At 51.9% G+C, this 19,299-nt stretch overlaps 2 protein-coding genes across 3 annotated transcripts in view; both read right to left on the reverse strand.

The window, feature by feature from the left end:
* Nucleotides 1-4,392, reverse strand: part of GFOD2 (glucose-fructose oxidoreductase domain containing 2) — a 37,209-nt gene extending 32,817 nt beyond the window's left edge. Inside the window, exon 1 of the mRNA XM_021703613.1 lies at nucleotides 4,207-4,392. The gene's annotated coding sequence lies outside the window, so the exon portion shown is untranslated. The remainder of the gene's footprint in view (nucleotides 1-4,206) is intronic.
* A 1,894-nt stretch (nucleotides 4,393-6,286) lies between these two features.
* Nucleotides 6,287-19,299, reverse strand: part of RANBP10 (RAN binding protein 10) — a 65,220-nt gene continuing 52,207 nt past the window's right edge. The window contains exons 5-14 of one of the 2 annotated variants that reach the window (XM_021705748.1): nucleotides 18,983-19,005; nucleotides 16,824-17,008; nucleotides 14,417-14,529; nucleotides 12,804-12,912; nucleotides 12,547-12,692; nucleotides 12,152-12,356; nucleotides 11,325-11,446; nucleotides 10,714-10,859; nucleotides 10,278-10,389; nucleotides 6,287-9,830 (exon numbers count right to left, since the gene is read on the reverse strand). In XM_021705748.1, coding sequence (XP_021561423.1) covers nucleotides 9,700-9,830; nucleotides 10,278-10,389; nucleotides 10,714-10,859; nucleotides 11,325-11,446; nucleotides 12,152-12,356; nucleotides 12,547-12,692; nucleotides 12,804-12,912; nucleotides 14,417-14,529; nucleotides 16,824-17,008; nucleotides 18,983-19,005 — 1,292 coding nt within the window. In that variant the 3' untranslated portion in view covers nucleotides 6,287-9,699. The remainder of the gene's footprint in view (nucleotides 9,831-10,277; nucleotides 10,390-10,713; nucleotides 10,860-11,324; nucleotides 11,447-12,151; nucleotides 12,357-12,546; nucleotides 12,693-12,803; nucleotides 12,913-14,416; nucleotides 14,530-16,823; nucleotides 17,009-18,982; nucleotides 19,006-19,299) is intronic. The other variant, XM_021705747.1, reaches the window with a different exon arrangement.

A 19,299-nucleotide genomic window follows, 5' to 3' on the forward strand; every position in this document is an offset into this window, starting at 1 on the left:
CTAAAATAATCTAATCTCAGGTCTTTGCCACACCATGTTCTTTATTCTTTTGGGGGGGGGGGCGGTTAATGTGTAATGAAGGAAGCTGGTTATAAAATACAGGATGTATATGGGACATGTACTCCTGAAAAGAGACATTCATTTTATATTTTAGGATTTTCTGATTATTGTTTAAGTGATACCAATGTCTTGTCTTGCTACTGAGACCCTAAGCTCTTTAGGGACCAAGACTGGGTTTTATATGGTATTAAGGAGATAATAAGTCCCCAAAATTTCACACTTCACATTATTTTGGTAACATTCCCATAACACTTTAGAAATTACTTAAAGACATTTAAATGTTTTTTGAATAACAATCTTAGTATATCAGGGCTATAAAGCATTAAAGGAAAGAGAAACAAAGATCATTTTTAAAAACCACCATGACCAGAAGCAAGCCCAGGCCCGGAGGAACCAAAACAGCCATTTAAGCACAATCATTTAATTTTGAAAATAACATCGGATAAGGAATACTATGTTCATTTTCTCCATTGCTCTAAAATACAAGCCACTGGCACAGGAATATCAATGTAAAAGGCTGAAAAGTAACAGGAAATATGACTGATGTCCCCACCACTCCCTTCTCCCTGACAATCAGAGGATGCCTGACAAGACAAACATTCTATTTCACATGATCGCAGAGCCACTTCAAGAGAGGCCCCCCAGAGATGATAACCATTTCGCAGCAGTAACCAACATCAGGTTGCGGAAAACATTAACCACATGGAACATCCTCTAATATGCTTTGGAATACCGTGCTACAAAAGCATCCATCAAAACACACCAAAGAGACCCTAAGGGTCAAGATTATCTGTCAACAAGCACCAAAAATCCCCAACAAACAAACAAACAAACAACAGTCTTAGGGGCACATGGCTGGCTCAGATGGAAGAGCATGCAACTTAATCTCAGGGTTTTAAATTTGAGCCCCACAATGGGTGTAAAGATTACTTTAAAAAAATCTTAAAAAGAAGTAACAGGGGCCTCTCTTTTTCAAATTTGGGTATCTGGACTCTCTTAGAATATAAAGCTGCTACCTTTTAAGAAAAATAATGTCCCATTACTATACTGTATACGAATTCTCAAAAATAGCATAGTCTGCAATTTTTTCCTAGATGTTGTCCAATTCCAACAATGAATTTATCCCGGAATTGGACCTCCTAAAATAAATATGCTTGAGTGACTTGTCAGACATCAGAAAGGCTCCTCTCCTACTTCTAAGTTAGTGGTCTCTGACTGGTTCTTGTGTTTTCTGAACACCGTTTGTGTTACAAATGTCAGATGGCACTAGAAAATCAGTTCAGTGAAAGTAGATCCTGTTAGCATTACTGGTTTATCTGGTATGTTGGCCTGTTAAATACTGTTGATTACTTTACTACAGGTCAGATTTGATAACTGCCCTAAGCTGCCCTAGAAAACGGAGTGGGTATTAAGTAATTATTTGTCAAAAGTTTCACTGCTACAGCAACGAAGAAACACTCTGAAGAGTCTGTAAGTCCATCCTTCTCTTTGAAAAGCAAGTGTCTTTCTGATTATAGGAGCTCAAAAATTGCACACCAATCAATGGGGCACACTCATCACATTTATGCAGTATCTTCTTTAACTGCTCATTCAAGAAAGTATTTTCACTTACATTTAAAGCAGCCTCCCACACCGTGTCTAGCTCCCAAGACAGACAGTAATTGCTCCCTTCCATCTCACCTTGATTTTGGCCTACTGGTCTGTCTTCTATCTGGGCCAGCGCTAAAGTAATGAGGGTTTTTATAAAGAATACAATGATTTGGGGCGCCTGGGTGGCTCAGTTGGTTAAGCCACTGCCTTCGGCTCAGGTCATGATCCTGGAGTCCCGGGACTGAGTCCTGGATCGAGTCCTGCATCGGGCTCCCTGCTCAGCAGGGAGTCTGCTTCTCCCTCTGACCCTCCCCACTCTCATGCTCTCTCTCATTCTCTCTCTCAAATAAATAAATAAAAATCTATTAAAAAAAAAAGAATACAATGATTTTCATAAAGCTTTCTGACAGGATTTGATTACCATTGCCAATTTCCCCCATAGATTACAAACCCTTCTGATAATACTCCATTATATCTCTTGAGGTATTTATACAAAATATTTCCATAGATAGAGAAAAATCAATAAAATGCACAGCCACAACATCATAGATATCGTATGGCACTGATTTATGAACCGAAGATGAAATTTTGTTTCTTAAATTAATCTGACCTATTAATATCACCATACTTTTTCATTTTTTGAAAAAGATTATTTATTTGAGAGAAAGAGAGAGACTCCTGGAGAGAGAGAGCAGGAGCAGGATGAGGGGCAGAGGGGGCACAGGGACTCCGGGATCATGACCTGAGCCGAAGGCAGATGCTTAACCGACTGAGCCACCCAGGCGCCCCGAACACCACCACACTTGAAATGTATCTTATCGGGGCACCTGGGTGGCTCAGTCGGTTAAGCGTCTGCCTTCAGCTCAGGTCATGATCTCAGGGTCCTGGGAATTGAGTTCCGCATCAGGCTCCCTGCTCAGCGGGGAGGCTGCTTCTCCCCCTGCCTGCTGCGCGCGCTCTCTCTCTCTCTCTCTGACAAATAAAATCTTAAATAAATGTATCTTATCACTCTGAGGGGGAAAGAAAACCTGCTGCAAAATCATATATACATTGAAAATTAGTTTTATCAAGCTAGTAAGAAATTGATTTTATTGATTAGAATCAGAGACCATCTTTTAAAAATCACACACTTCTTTTTACATTACAAATCTCTGTCTTTTTTTTGTGGGGGAGGGAGCTGTCATTGTTAATCCTACTACTAGTGGATTCTAGTAATACTATAGCAATCATATATCCGAATTTTTCCAACAAATAAAAATAAATGATCAGACCCAGACCAATCATTCCATAGGAAAAGTGGGGCAACCAGGTGGTAAGAGAAAGCCTGACAACAGAATTTTTATCCATAAAATGGGGAGCCCACCAACAGAACTGTCTGCTGAAAATTTTCACCTCTTAGTCCAGTCTCTAAATTCCTAGTCCAAAACCAGTACTTTTTCACATTTTCTGTAAAATGGATGGCCTTAATTGAAACTTTTGTTCCCTGGTGTACACAGCTTTCCAGAAGAAAAGGAGTTTCCTTATGAAGAATCAATCTAGCTTCCCCAACACTTAAAGACAACCATCTTCTCCATATCTCAATAACATGTCTTAAGTGTCTTTTCTAATTTAAATAGGTGTTCCCTTCAAGTGAAGGGTCATACACCAACGGCTCTTCCTTCTGAGACCTTTGTGCCCCAGAGTTTACAAAAGTCTTCTGGGGGGTGCCCCAACTCGGTTCTGGATATTCAAAAGGGCACCCACTTTCTTCTATAAGATGGTTTATAACCTTTCTTGCTGTCTAGCCAACAAAGCTTTAAACTTTTCTCTTCTTGTCCCGTTCTTCAGATTCAGCTGCAGTTTGGGAGGTAAACTCTTCACACAACCATTCACAAGTCCTGATCTCCCCGCCCCCATTTCCTTCCTCCCCATTCATGTGATAACGTCTTGATGGGAACACCTTACCTCACCTTTTGTCTCCGCTAGTCCTTCTGCTTCCTTCCTGAGCTTCAAAGCTAGGCCAGGGCCGTTGAGACGTGGCCAGTGGGCATTCGGTGACTGGCAGAGCCACCCACACTTTCTGGAGAGTCGTCCCCTCTCCCATCTGCCACCTGAACCCTCTTTCCTTAAATAAAGATTTACCCCCTAAAAGTCCCATCTCCCCCTGAAAGACGATGGACCAGCGCCCTTTGTCTGAGGCTTCCACACCTCACATCCTTGTCCACAAAGCGTCAGTCCACACAGGTACGGTCTGCTCCGGGCAGGGCAGGGGAGCCTAGGTTTCCTCGTCCCGTAAAGGGATGGGTTATGGCCGAGGTCCTTCCAGGAGCCCAAATCCTACAATTATACGACCATATCTGTAGGTCCTATTTCCGAGGTTGGGAAGACTAACTCCGGGGCGACCCCCGAACTCGACGACGGCGCTGGCAGTTAGAACGGCCCCCTCCAGCCTAGGCTCTGAGTAGCCCCGCCTCCGACCTCGGGCGCCGGGCCGCCGAGGAGGCCCGGTAGACGCCCGCTGGCTGCCTCGCCCTGCCCTCCTTCATCCTCACCGGCCGCCGCGGGCCCGCCTCTCACCTGGCATGCTGGCATCGCCCGTCCCGCGCTGCCCTGGAGACCATGGGTCTGGACCGGTCTCGGCCGCCACCCGCCCGCCAAGAGGGGGGTTGGCGGGGACGCGCGGGCCCCTGAGTCTAAAGCGCAAGCACCGGGAACGCGCCGCCTGGTTTCTAAGGAACCGGGAGCTCTGGAAAGGGAGGGGCGGGACGGCTGGAGGCCTGCGCATGCTCCCTGACGGCGGTGGACCTGCGCGGGGAGGGGCCGTGATCGGAGATTGCGCATGCTCGCACCTTGGGGGCGGAGATTAAGTAGGTTAGCGGAGGGCTTGGTCATTTATTTCCGGCGGTGGAGGCGGCTGGGCCGGCGTATAACAGCCTCTGCTTCTTTCGGGTCCTCCCGCCCGGCAGCAGTAGTGAGGAGGTACTGGGAACTGTGGTGGGCCTTGGTCTGGAATTAAGGAAGGTCTGGTGTTGGACACAACGACCTGTTGTTGCAGAACGGTAGTTCTCTTGAACTCGCTGGATTTCTTGGCCTCCTGACTCCTACAATAATGACTCTTTTCTGTTCTCTGGTGCCTGTCTGGGCTTCTCTTCCTCTGCATGTTCTTGGTTGTTCCTTAGATGTTAGTGCTCCTACTGTGACCTCAGTCTCCCAGATCTCTTTACTGGAGTCTGTGTCCCCACAAGTAAATACCATTTTGTAACAAGACTACTCTGGTTCACCATTACTCTGTCCTCCAGAGTAATGAAATCTGTAACCTGTAAGCTTTAGTGTAAAGCAGGCTATGTTGGAAATGTACGATTAGGGGTTATTTCTGCATGGGGAGCCCCTCCCCTGCTTTTCTGACTCCTGTGAGAGTCTGGAGCCCCACTCAGCTGGTATTAGAAAGGTGTCCCAGCCATCGTTCCAGAGCAACCTCTGATGCAGAACATGTCAGTTGAGCTGAGGCAGCTGTTCTTGCTGAGAACTGGTGGTGACCACCGGGGTATCCCTGCTTTGGAAGGTGACAGGACTTCCTGCCACTGCTGCCACCTTCTGAGCATGGAAGGCTCCAAGAGTGATGAGAAATGGTAATCTCTAATCTCCCTCTTCTGATGGGGTTTTATCCCCCTTAATCTTTCCCCCTGGATTCTGAACAGCCACGCAGAATCAAAGTGTGCTTGTGTTTGTTGTTTCTTACTGTCTCAAGATTCACTCTAGAACAGGGTTTTTCAACAGTGGCACTGTTGACATTTTGAGCCTGATAATTCTTTGTTGTGGGGTGCTGTCTGTGCATTGTAGGATGTTTATAACATCCGTGGCCTCTACCCAATAGATGCCAGCAGCACTCCAACCCAAGTTGTGACTACCAAAAATATCTCCAGTCACTGGCAAATGTTCCCTGGGGGGCAAAATCACTCCCTGTAGAAACCACTAGTCTAGAGAGAAATTAAATCTACTCCGGGTTTATTTATGGAACCAGGACTTTTGTGCTTAATCTAACATTCCATTCTTCCCTCCAGTTTTCCCTAGGAGAGTTCTGTCAAGGAACAGTCCTATAACCGAGTGAAGCACACAGGTACTATATCCCTCTATGTCAAGCCTCCCCTACACATGCTATAATCCTCTACCTCCATGGGGTAGAAATTAATCACGTTTTTAAGGGTGGTGTAACTGAAGCTGAGAAAGGTTAATTTTCCAGTTACCCAAGTTAGTAAACAGCCAGAACCAGGATTTTGAGCAAGAGTACTTTCTCCTCAGAGTGACAGGAAGCTAACCTCAATAAGCCTCAAAGCCCTCTGACCAGTGTTTGGGACGAGTGTATTTGGGCTACATTAAAATCTTATTTTGAGGACAGGAGGACCTGTGGCCATCTTTTTGAAGGTGAATTTTCTTCTTCTTTGTCTCAGATGAAAGCTGTTTCGGGGGAGAGAATTGAAGCCCAAGTGCCTATCCTCTTTGGGGTCTCACCTGAAGTCTTGAGGGTCCCTGAGGGGTAGCAGGGGCCTGGGAACTTGAGAGGTGAGCTGAGTAAGGGCCAAACCCTCAGGACAAAGTGAGCCACACAAGGGGCGCCAACACCAGTTAAGACTCAAAACAGAGACCAGACACTCGTGACTACTCATGGATGTGTATTTTAATAAAAATAATTCTGTCAAAATACAACAGGAGTTTTTTCATCTCTCAAGTACAATTTAATAGGGTGTTTTGTGTTAGAATTCTCTCTAAACCCTCCCACGCCCACAAGTTTCATGCTAATGCCAAGTATCAACTTGCGAGGACAAAGGCAGAACCAGTGTGCACAATGTGGAGGACATCTGTTTCAGCTGTAGTTACTAATGGAGGAAAACCCTATGCAAAGAGGTGGCACCTGAGGCACCCAGAGTCCATGAACCAGCCACAGGTCCGGTGCACGGGACCAGCGGTCAAGTAGGGCTCTGCTGCCTGGCTGCCACACAGCATGCATACCTGAGTTGTGAGCAACCAAAGGAACTTTCAGCTCTCACAGTTCTCTGCCTCATCTTCTTTGTGCTTGCTTAAGGGGTAGGAAGGCGCTGGGTGGCTGGGCAGTCCCCCCTTCTCAATGTCTTGGTGTCCCTGTTCTGGCGGCCTACCCCCAGCCACAGATTCATGTGGGTGAGGATCAGAGGTTCTGGCTTTCTTTGCATGGTCTGCCAGCGTCCACTCTGGAAGGAGTGACCGTTTAGTGGCACAAGGGGGAACGGTAAATAGGGAAGGCTGCTCCCCCAGGGCTGGACAACCTAACAGAGCCAGGTCTTCTTCCTGTCCCCTCAGGTCAGGTCCAGCCCTTCACTGGGGCTCCTCCCAAGTGCCTTCCCCACTGTTGGCTCCTGAAAGCAGGCTGGTAGGACTGGGTGTGCATAAGGGGCTCCTCTGGCTGGCAGGCAGCCCTGGACTATCAGCAAGATAGTGGACTCAAGCAGCTTGGTTTTGGTCCTCTCCACGGCTTGTGGGGCAAAGGCTTATGTCCCAAAGGCAAGCTGTCCAATTGGGACAGAGAGCCCCTCTGGAGAGGAACAGAGTAAACAACTTGGACTCAGCTGAAACAGTGAGATAAGGCACAGAAAATGGGGAGGTGGCCACGGGTACTGAGCGCGAGCCAGGAGGACACCCAACCCCAAGCAGCACACAGCTGTCCCAGGCCCTCTCGGGCCCTCTCTCAGACACTCCACAACTCAAGCCCAGGCACCCATCCCCATCCCTGACACACCCCTGAAGGTACCAGCTGCTCAGACACTGCTGGGGGCCTCACCAGCCTAAGCCCTCACTCGATATTTAGCTTCAGGACTAAACAGTGTTGCACGACCCACAGGGATGAGGTTAGTCCCAGCTCTGCCACTAATTTGCTGTGTGACTTTGGCTAAGTCATTTAATCTCCCGGGCCTGTTTCCTTATGTGTAAGAGGAGAGGATTGGTGGAGTAGATGTTCTCTGAACCCCATTCCAGCTGCAAAAGCCTCCGGTTTTAATTCCCAATCCTGCTCAGCTCTGGCCATTTTAACAGCTTGATGTATCCAACCTCTGGGTTTGGGAGCTAGACATCCCCAGCCTTGTACAGGATGAGTTTCCTTTACAGACATGACAACACCACCCCAACAGGCCATGGTCTGTGGGGTACCAGCTGGGGCCCTGGTGGGGACCAAGCAAAAGCAGCAGCCTGTAGGATCATGTCCCAAGGGAGAACTCTGGGAGAGCACAGGGCCAAGGCTCTGACCCCATCACCAGCAGCTGGTCCAACTCAATCACTTCTGTCCAGCTGTGGGCCTGGCAGGCAATGAACATCTCAGGCCGTACCACCATCCCTGTGTCCGCTGCCAGAGAGCAGGAGCTTACCCAGCCCTTGCCCAGACAGGGACTGGAAGTTCAATTTCTGGCCTTGCCCCTTTGCAAGGGCTGCCTGTGCGCTCCCTCTCACTGTGAAGCAGGTAGGGAAATCCCAGCCCCTCCTGGTGCTCCTCTGGGTAGGCCTCCTCCCTTCTTCTTCCTGGGCAGTCAGTCCTCTCCACGGATGGCCTGCCCAAGTCCTAGCAGTCAACTCAGCCCTTCCTCTCTTGATTCCCTGATGGCAGTACCGGGACTGTTTGCCCCACCAGCTGTGAGGATCCATCTGAAACAGCTGGTGGGACATTTGCAGAGCCCATGAGGTCCCTTCCTCTGGCCAGCAAATACTCATAATAGTCTTTTCTAAGAGTGTCTGGGGCCAAGCTGCAGGGAGCTGCCTGGCACAGCTGCAGTGAAGCCTGGCCTAGTAGGTCAAGAGTTCCATCCACTCCAGGAACTGGCGGCCCAAGAATCTGCCTCCACAAAGTCCTAGCTTCTCAACAGAAAGCATTGATTCCATCAGAGCTGTGCAGAGACGGTGAAGATCCAGGCAGAAAGAAGGCAGCCCCTGTACTCAAGGGCTTCTGTCCTGGCATGGAGAGACATCCTCCCCGCCGCCTGACACACAGCAGCTCTTGGGTCAAAGGCAGGTAGTTTCCAGGCAATCAATTTAGAGTAAATGAATTATTTGGCCATCTTAACGACAAGGGAAAATAGGATGTTGAAAGGGGGAGAAAGGAAGGGGCAAGGCAGGCAGTGAGAGGCAGGGTAGAATGGTAGATAGTGTGCTGGCCAAGGACTCCCTACTCCCCTGCTTTGCTGGATAGCCCTGGGCCAACTCATCCCTTCTCTGAAGCCTCAGCCCCGTAGTTCTCTGCTCAGCCCAGCTCTCAGGGGCCTAGGGACCCACACCTTTCAGATGCCACAAACCAACTTAGCCTGACTTGCCCACTAAGTGGTCCCCAATGCCTACTGGGCTTCCCTAGGCTGCAGCTGGGCCTGTGGCTCGACAAAGGGGAAGCCTGAAATAAACTTATCACTTGGCTGAGGTGACAGAGATGATTCTTTTTTAATGAGTTGGACTCAAATAGAAACATATGGTGTCTGGACAGCCTCACCCAAGAGGTGCTGGACCACTAACACTACGATAAATACTGTGTCTTTTTTTAATATATATATTTATATATATATATATAATCTCATTTTTTTACTTATGAAAATAATAAGCTATCACCAACTTGGATAGGCTTCATCACTAAATTAGCAGAACCCAGCTCAGCACAAGCTCTCCAGAGATAAATACTGGTGGCTCAGTCAGGAGGAAAAAAAAAAAAAAGATTAAAAAACCCAACCCCTCCTCAAAACAAAACCCCCCTTTCAAAGTAGAAGGCGCTACATGAGAGTAACCAGCCAATACTGTGTCAGAGGCCGCTGCATGTGAAGGGGAGAGAGAGTCTGAGGGCAGGGTAGGGGGAGGAAGGAAAAGAAGAAGAAAGAAAGGAAGGGAGGGATGGAGGGAGGGAAAGGAAAGGAAGAAAAGGAAAACAGGAAAGGCAGTGGGGGAGGCCAGGCAGGAGGAATGGACTCTGCCCATGGCTTCCAGGTCCCTGCGCCAGATGCCTATGGAGGGCAGGGCTGCTCCAGCCCTGGGGCTGAGGGAGGGCCAGGCGGGGCCAGCCAGTGTGGTCAGCTAGTGCAAGTAGTCGTCGACTCTGGCAAAGGAGCAAGATCCCAGGCCAGCTCGGGCCATGAGCCGTAGACATTCAGATGCCTGACCCAGGGCGAGCATCAGAGGGGGCTGCTTTGGCAGGTTCTGAGACTCTGTGGAGGAGAGACAAGGCCGGGTCATTGCTTTGCCCAGGAGCTGGGCTCAGGTCAAAGTTCCCTTAGGAGCAGAAAGTGGGGGCAGTGGACAGAATCTCTTGGAACACAGTGTTCATGTATCTCTGTGTATGTCCCAGCCACCAGTCTATGGCCCCACAGCCATTCCAGGAATCTGAGGACCTTAGGTCTCTTCAGAGCCATGGGCTGGCCAGGCCCACAGTCATAGGCCAGGGTCTATCATGATCTAGCCAGCCAACTCAGTTGGGCAGAGGGAGGTCAGGATTTAGTTTCAGCCATGGAAGCCCAAGTCCTGTGGGCCACCAGAGTGCCCAGGCAGAGCTCACTGCCCTGCTTTGGACAAACATCAGCAATTCCCAGGGAGAGAGGGGAGGGGCCACCCCAGGCACTCATGGACCAGCTTCTGTTTTTGTTAGATCCACTTACCTAAAATGGCGCTGTTGAGGGCAGCACACACTGGCTCCCTCTGGATGGGGTCAAGCTGCTGGCCAACTGGGCAGCTCCAGGGGTCTGAGTATGCCAGCAGGCTAAAGGCATCCTAAGGGAGAGGGCATTCTTGAGAAGACTGTGGTACATACCACACACATATATACCTCCATGGCTCCGGGGGGCATACAGGGCCCTGCATGGTGCCCAATGAGGGCACTGCAAACCCTGAGCATAGGGTCACGAAGGACTGTGCCCTCCCCAGAGCTTAGAGAGGGTTGCATATATCCTGGGAGTCCTGTTTCCCATTGTGGACTTGACTAGAGTCCACTCTGTCCTGTTGCTGCTGCCCCCAAGGCCCTCCCAGAGTCAATGTGCCCCCACCCCCACACCAAATGGGAGCCTGCTCTGTATGAGCTCCTGGCTTGTTCTATACCTGCAGCATCTCCGTGTGGGCCAAATTCTTGCCGTACTCTCGGCCCAGCTGCTCACTCAGTGCCTGCAACTCTCGACCAAACAGGATAATCCTTTCTGTAGCAGCCTGGTTGCCCCCACAGAGCTGCCGCCGAGGATGCCCATCATCTGTGCCCAGAGCCCAGCAGAGAACAAATCATGAGGGGTAAGGAGAGAAGGGGAGGACTGGGGTGAACACACCAAAAAGGAGATGGCAAGAAGGACTTTAGGGGCACTGCCAGAGGCAAATTAGGTGGACCATCCATAGCTGAGGTGCTTTTAGTCCACCTAAGCACATGATCTAGGAGTCTGGACTCAACTTTCCCTCTTCCCACCCTGTACAGTGCTTGTAAGAATGCCCATTCTCACCAACTCTCTCTAGCCTCAGACGCAAGGGCCCTGGTCTCGGCAGCAGGCCAGGGGTCTTCTCACTTCCAAGCACCCGTTCCTGACTAAGGCGGCAGTGGACCAGGTCCATTTAGAGCTTCTCAGGCTGACAAGGTCTGCCCATGCCAACCCCCTCCCAGGGGGCAGAAGGCATCTGGACTGAGCCATTACCACCCATGTAACACCATGCTGGGCCATGGTCCTTACCCATGCTGGACTCATCTGTCTGTAGATCCTCGTGCTTGTAGGCGCCATTGACGATGCGTGTGGATACACTCTCCAGCACACCATTGGGGTAATGCTCTGCTTCCATCTCCATCTCACTGTCACTGTGGAGAAGGGTTGAGGTGGGAGTTGATGTGTTTGGGAGCAGCCTGGTTGGGCCTCCATTCAGGCTTTAGCCACAGGTTGCTGTGGGTAAATCAAGAGGTCCTAGGAGCATGAAAGGCCTCCCAGGCTCCAACACTTGGCCCCTACTCTGACATCAGCTATCCCCAGGGGCCTGTCGCCTGATTCTCACTCTTGTCCTAATGCTGCCTCTGTGGCCCTCCCCTTCCTGGCCTTTGTCTGAGTTGGCATACCTCTTCCACCCATTCCTCCCCCACCCCCAGTGACCAGGGACCCCTGAGAAGTATCTCTAGGCACCAAACTCAGGTCAAACCCTGAGGTACGCCTGGGGGCAGCTGAAAGCCACCTGTAGTCTACAGCCTAAAACCTCTGCTGCCCAATCTGTCTGACCTCAAGCCACACCCAGTAAGTTTCTTCGGTGTAGACCCTAGGGGTTCTGCCAGGCCTGGTGGTATCAGTGCTTCTTGAGAAAGTCAGGGCTGAGCAAAGTGGCAGCTGGATCACCGGTAGGGCCAGAAGCTGGAGCCAATACCTGGCCTGGCAGGTCAGCAGCAACTACTCCAGGTACAGACCTGGGGTGGAGGTGGGGGGTTAAGGGCAGGGGGTGGCACTCAAAGGACAGGCTGCAGTGAGCCCAGCTGGCGCAGAGCGGAGAGGAGGAGGAAGAAGCAGAGCAGGACAGGCACCTGGTCTCCTGGTTACTGGTGCTGCTGTGGGGCTGGGACTTGGTGGAATCTGTTGAGTTGGACTCGGAGTAATTGACGGAGGATGGGGATGAGGAGGACGAGGAGGACGAGGAGGAGGAGGAGGAGCTGGGTGCAGGGTATTTACTGTGGTTCTGTTTGCTCTTCGTGGATGCGACGCCATTGCTGCAGCTGGGACTATCTGCTCCTGGAAACCAGGGAATAGTCAGAAGAAGAGGGGCAGTGTGCCACAATGGGGCCCCAGGAATGACCAAGTGGTCCCATTTCCCTTCCCCCAAATCCAGCAGCGAGCCCTGAGCCCAGCCCAGGGAAGAGCATGTGGGTGGCCTTTCTTCTCCACACCAGTTCTCCCCCGAGCCCTCTGGAGAGTGGCTGACCTGTGTTGTGCATGTGGGAACTAGGGCCGTGTCGGGGGCTGAGGCTGGGGGAGCCAGGGTAGCTGTCCTGGGACTTGGGGCTTCGGGAGCTCAAGCTGCGGACCTCACTGTCGGTCCCATTCACCATCTCCACAAATTGTCGGCACCTGCAGAGGGAGCAGAGCGGCAATGCTCTGGGCTTGGTCTGGGCTGTATGTTCCCACCACCAGCTGAGAGGGGCTGGGCTAGGGGGGGAGCTGGTGGTGCCCAAAACTTACTTGAGCATGAAGAGCAGGTTAGGGTTATGCTCCAGCAGTCCTGGATAGAAGTGCTGTGTGGTCTCAATGGCCTCACCCACACGGCCCTCCAGCACCAGCTTCTGGATTTCTGCAGAGAGCAAGAGTATGGCAGTGAGTGAGGGGCTGTGGACCTTCTTCACCGCCACATGCCTGCACACTACCAGCTCCGAAGATGGACTAGCCGATGGTCAGGTGGGCTGGCTCAGAGTGGCATGTCTGGTTGAGATGCTCACAGAAGAAGAGGCTGAAGAAAGAACCTGGCCTCCCAGACCCACAAGAGACCCTGGTTTCTGCCAAGTGTCAGGGAGTCCTCAAAGAACAACAGGGGAAAACAGAGGCAGGACTCGGTGCAGAAGCAGGAGAGCAAATGTAGAGGCCTGCTCCTATGGAGGTCAGTCACTGGGGACCTGGGCATGGGGAGGGGTCTTGGCTGTGGGAGCATGATCTGGGGCTGGGCCCCCAGGCAGCTTGGTGGCCCTAGGGGCTCCTCTTAAGGCAGACGTCTCTCCTTTCAGGCCTCACAGTGGGGTGGCAATGGGCACACAGTGGTTTCTGGGCCAGGGCCCGAGTCTTGGCAGTCTTCAGGGGCTGCGGCGTGCCCCCTGCTGGGAGAGGAGGTCATCCTCCTCACACGGGCATCTCTGACGTGACACCTCTCAGACCATCTGCATCTTGCTCTTGCTCTGGGGCCTGGTGCATCTTGCTGGGAGCGACTTCTGGGTCTGAGGCTCTCATTCGTAGATCCCAAGTCTGGGATCCCTTTCCGTCTGTCTGGCTGGGCGTAGCTTCTCTGGGAGACACAGACACATGCACATACACAGAGACGACAGGCTCAGAGAGACGCCAACAAGCACACACAGACACACACATCCACACACATCCACACACACCCATTCTCCTTCACTCTCCTCTCCTCTTCCTATCTCCTTCCTGGGCTCTGTTTCCTCTTTCCCAACACCCTCCTTCCACAAAAGAGCCCCAAACACACAGTATACAGGCCAGTATGTACACTAGCAAAGTTTCCTCTGGTTCCTTCCTTTGGTTGTCTGCAAAACGCAGGACCAGAGGTGGGCACAGAGAGAGGGGCTACCACAGCAGCCACTGAGAACCAGCCTTCACCCTGTCTGACTACTTCAGTCCTTTCTCTGGCCAGGAACGGGCAGAACTACTAAAGCTGAGTAAATGGGAAAGGCAGGACATTGGTCTGATAAGATGCAAACACACTCTTCCAGAAGACTCTGAACAGAAGGCTGAGTAGAATCCAGGATTCGGGGGAAGCAAACAAGCATGGAGGAGGGGGACCCAGCCATGCCAGGCCCCCGCCTGTGCGGGGCCGTCAGAGTGTGCCGTAGGGAGGCTGCACTGAGGCACTCATTCCCATGCTGCCGGCCTGTCCATCTGGGCAGTGTTGGCTTGAAGGAGGGACAGAAGCACAGCCTTGGGGGGGGCTGGGGCTGTGGGCTGGTCTCCTGGTGGTAAGGACCAGAGCTGAATGGACTCCTGACAGGTGACCCAAGACTGCCATGGGCCAGAGAGCAGAGTTAGGGACAGGTGAGGGAAGGAGGGAGAGGGGAGAGGAGAATCAACCTTACTTTGTCTGTTCTTTATGGATGCTTGTTCTTCCTGAATCGGGGTTTCAGTCATTCGGGCAAAAGCCGTGGCTGTGGCACAATAACCATGATGCACCAGGTAAGATGAGACCATGCTAGAAGAAAGGAAATGCTCAAGGTGACACTCTAGAACTGCATTTCTCATTGATCACCTGATGGGACAAACGATCTCCCTGTCTGGGCTTCCTTAAACACATCTTGGAGGTGCAGCCTCCACAGAATGAGAATAAAGAGGCTGCAACAAAATGAAAACTCCCCCCAGTGCTCATGCGGTCAGGCTGGGGAGGGGCTAGTCACCACAGCTGTCCTCACAGCTTGGAAGAGGGGCTGCAGTTTCTCTGGAATATGCCGTCCACAAGCGGGCAAGTATGATAACAAAAATACGCACACAGGCACACAGCATCCCTTACAGCAGCGGCTGCCCCCTGTGAACTGCGGCAAGCCCAGCGATGACCGACAGTCTCTCGGAGGGCTTCCTGGAATGGCAGCCAGCCAAGCCATCTAGGAGCTGCCCAGACAGAGGCGATGTGTGCCGTGTGCGTACCTTCTAGAGACACAGCAGCTCCTCTGTAGATGGCCCCACATGCCCGGCATAAGCATTCCAGTTCCATTCCAGCAGGTGAAACTGGCCCTGAGGAGTGCTGGCTCTGGAGGGTGATGGGGAGCTAACCCGTGACCCAAGTCACTCCACGATATGCCACGAGTCAGGGGCCCAAGAAGCCAAGATATAGGCAACCACGTGGCCAAGAGGAACACAATCTCTGGGAAATGACCTGGAGAAGCGCGACACCCAGGCGCCATTTAATCACACCGGCAGCTGGCTGAGCAGGGGCATGTGTGTATGTGTGCATGCACACACATGGAGGGCAGAAGGGTGAGCCCTCACATCTGATGTGCACAGAAGTGAGTACCTTGGTGTAAACATGTGTCCGACGTCATTATTGTAATTGCCAAACACCAGTGTGAAAGGCACAATGTCCCCTCATGTTTTAAGGGCTAAGTGAGATGATACATACAAAGTGCCTAGCACAGTCAATAAACCTCTGATGATGAAATTATGTATTTATATTATACTCTGGATAATTATATTATTATAAACACAAGGGCAAACATTTTTGACAAAACATGGTTCAGATGAGTCCACATGCATATCAGATGCCACTAGTATATATGGCCCATTGACTCAGTAATTCCACTTCCTGAAAGGACACCAAGAAAATAATCTTAAAAATGAAAGCTCTTTACTTACAAAAGGGTTGCCTATATAAGCAAAAGAGAAGAAATAACCTGAACCTCCCACCAAGGTGGGTAGGTCTTGGGCAAATACTACATATGAACACACACCGGCACACATATACACACATATAAACACGCTGTAAACTGAGAGCATCGTTCCCTCCCCAACACGGCTGGGGCAGCTCCACCTCTCCCCTTGCCTGTCCCAGCAAGCCTGCTTCAGGGACTGGCATTATACTGGCTAGCCCTCCAAGGAAGAGCTTCTCAGTAGCTCTGAGGGCTAAAAACAAAACAGTGCTGCTCTTCCTGAGAAGGGTCTGGCCACCTAACCCCCGCCTCAGCCCTCCCTTATGGCCTGCCTCCGTATCAGTCCTTTAAGAAAGGAAGACTGCACGAAGAACCCAGTGTGCAACCCAACCCCCCCACCCCGGGGGACCCTGCTACCTGGGTGCCTTTGCAGGGCAATAATCAAGGCTAGTGGAAGCCCAGCCCTTCTCTGCCCACCCGTGGGAGTCAAGCTAACAAGCTAACCCACCTCTCGGCAGAGTGGGTACTGGTTCTTGCCTCACTCAGGCCAGCAGCTGGCAAATAGAAGAGAGACTCAAACCTCGCCTCCCTTCAGATTCTCAGCAAGACTGGCTTCCAGGACAGTCTGAAAACTAATCATCCAAGAGCCAGATAGGCTGGCCTCAGGATTCTCTTCCAGGCACCACTGCCATGAATGCATGGGACTTAGATGGATGATGACCCTGAGAGATGACCCCGGGCCAGAGTCACAGCATGATGCATATTCCCTATGGGGCAAAAAAAGTCCACAGATGAAGAGACCACAGGGCATCCTAGTACATCCTCTGCAAAATGACCTGGGGAAGGAAAACAGCTCTGCTGGTGATATTACATGCAGAGCCTTCCAATCCAGGTGAGGGGGCAAAGGCTTAATTAGGAACAGATCTGGAGAACTGAGCAGAAGCCGTCCATCTGGTAAGAGGGAAGCAGGAGAGCAGCAGGCCGAGTCACCCTGGGAGGGCTTTCCAGAAGGAACGGCTACCCACTGGAGTTCATAAAGGCAGCCTGAAGCAGTGCAGGGGCCTACAGGAGAGTGAGGCCCCTGGGATGGGCCAGGGCTGGGTAAGGGTGGGAGTGGGGCACTCACTTCTGCAGCACCGCCTGCCATTCGCCAAGCCGAGCACTGATGGGGAAGCAGTGCACAGTGCCTTGGACCTTGGCACGCCACTCCCGCATGTAGTCCTCAATGTCAAACAGGAAGGGCTGCTGCCCAAAGTTGGCGTCCACAATCTCCCCAGGTGTCTGCAGGCCTACGGTGGGGTAGAGGTTGGCCTGAGGAGGAGAATGAAATGTCAGTTGGGCCCTGAGAGCAATGGGGCAGCAGGGCCTCGCCTTACCTCTGGTGCAGGGAGGGAAGGCGCTGGCTCCTGCAGGCCACTACTCCGGCTTTTGAAAGAATTGCAAGGCTGAAGGAGGCAGGGCTAAGCCACATTCTGCCCACCTCCCTAACAGAGACACCATTCCCCAAAGCTTAAGGACAGAAAGCAAAAGAAAAGCAAGCCAGGCTCAAAGTGGGGTCTCTTTCCCTGCCTCAGAGGCTATGGTGTCCCCAAAACCCAAGGTCCCCTTTTGGGGCTCAGCCAGGGCACAAAGAGGTAGACTAGGCTCCACAATCCTACAGAGATGCCCATGAAGTTCTGCTACATGGGTGGATAATGGCTCCTTTCAGACTGATCTAGGACCAAGGATCCCTTTGACACCAGAACAGGGGTATACAACAAGGCAGGAAGGGATGGGGGTGACAGGAAAGGAAGGCAGGGAGGAGGAGAGCAGGGCAAAAGGGGGTAGGTGGATTTGGACCCCCAGATGCTGGCAAAGGGTAAAGAGGGGCCACTGCCCTTCCTGTCAAAGGCACACTAAGGGGAGGATCTTCTGGCTAGTGGGGTTTGGGAACGTCCCTCCATGGGTGGTGAAGCTCCCCACTTTCCATCTATTCCCTGTCATGGCCACCTTTTGCCCGATCACTCCCTCACTCATTGCTTCCTGTGGCTCCCCACTGCTACTGAACAGTATCTTGCTGTCCTCCTCCCCATTGTCACTGGGCCCCCAGTCCTCTCTTCCACCTTCCATCCTCAGGCCATGTGTCACTCCTGAATAACACGTGCCTTTACTGCACGCTGGGTTCAGCCTGCCACAAGCTCTGAATCCTAAAACCTCTTGCTTCCTTCCTTTACCCTCCCAACCTCCATGCCATAGGCAAAGCCCACCCCCTCCAGCAGGCTTTCCCTGTCACTGGTCTCAGTGACACTCCCCACCTTGGAGCAGCCATACACTTCCTAGCACTTGGCGACTGCCTACATTCATGTCTGCTTATCTCATGTCAGGTCTCCACAACCAGACCATTCTCTAGCCAGGGTCAGAATTCTCCTGTCTTTCTCTTTGCCTAGGACCACAGCCCCTCTTCTGGGGCTTCCAGGTAGGACAGAGGGATTCTGATCTAAAGATAAGAGTTTCTAACAGGATCCTGGGTCCTGTAGTCTGGGCTTCAGAAGGCCACTCAGATCGCAAGAGCACTTCCTAGGGCATCACAGGGGTGCTCAGGATCCCAAGGCAACCATCAGAGTGAGCAAACCTTTCCTCCTTCCAGAACCCAGCCAGGGCACACAGAGCCAGGCCAGGCTCCCAAGAGTCTGGGTGGAGGCCTTGCACAGGTGATGAGATCTGTGATGACTCATAATAACGAAGGACTGGGGTGCAGAAGATGGGGATGAGCCGTGAACTAAGCCAACAGGAAACCTCACCCTTTTCTAAGAAGAGAAAACCCCACAAAGCGTACCTCTTTGGCTTGGGCATACCCTGTGTGGTAGCAGGCTTAGTCCCCTAGGGTAGTGGCCTTCCTTAGGTATCTCTGATGAGTAGTCACTGGGACAGGGCTCCCAAACAGTTCCGAACGATTCCCTATACACCCCAGTCCACTAGCTGTAAGCCACACAGAACTGGCCCAGACCAGCTGAGCCATGGAGCTACCCTCCTCTCCCCCCGCTACCACCCCCCCAGCTGCCTTTGGAAAGGCCACAAATCACTGTCACCTGCTAAGAGTCATGGAGGAAGACCAGGCCCCTTGCTGCTGGAGAGAGAGGAAGACCAGGAGGGTCCCCTACTGGTATTCTCAAGCTGACAGCACAGCTTACATCCCTGTTTGGGGAAAGGGCCAGACTCCACACCCTGCACTTGCAGGTTCCCCTGTGCTCCATCCCAGTCAGCCCCCAAAAGCCCAGAGGGAGGGGACCCAGTAACAGTACTTACCGGGAGGTCTGTGAAGGCTATACCTGCAGAGGGAAAGAACAGAAATCAGGCCACTTGGTCTCCCACGCCTCTGTGGGACCATAGAGGGTCCATCAGAATGGCTGGGGAGTGGCTGGTCACCACATCTCTCCTATGGTAGAGGCCAAGCATGTGCTAGGGCCTGGTAGGTTTAGACCCTGGCCTTCCCTTTGCTGGGTGGCCTGGCTGGAAGTAAAGTCAAATACTTGAATATTTGTCCACAGCTCTTCCACTCTCTCAGGGAAAGCCTGCTAGGAAGGCCTAAACCCAAATAATCTACCCTAAGGCCTCCTCAGGTC

The sequence above is a fragment of the Neomonachus schauinslandi genome, chromosome 16 (assembly GCF_002201575.2).
Source record: "Neomonachus schauinslandi chromosome 16, ASM220157v2, whole genome shotgun sequence".
NCBI classification, from domain to species: Eukaryota; Metazoa; Chordata; class Mammalia; order Carnivora; family Phocidae; genus Neomonachus; species Neomonachus schauinslandi.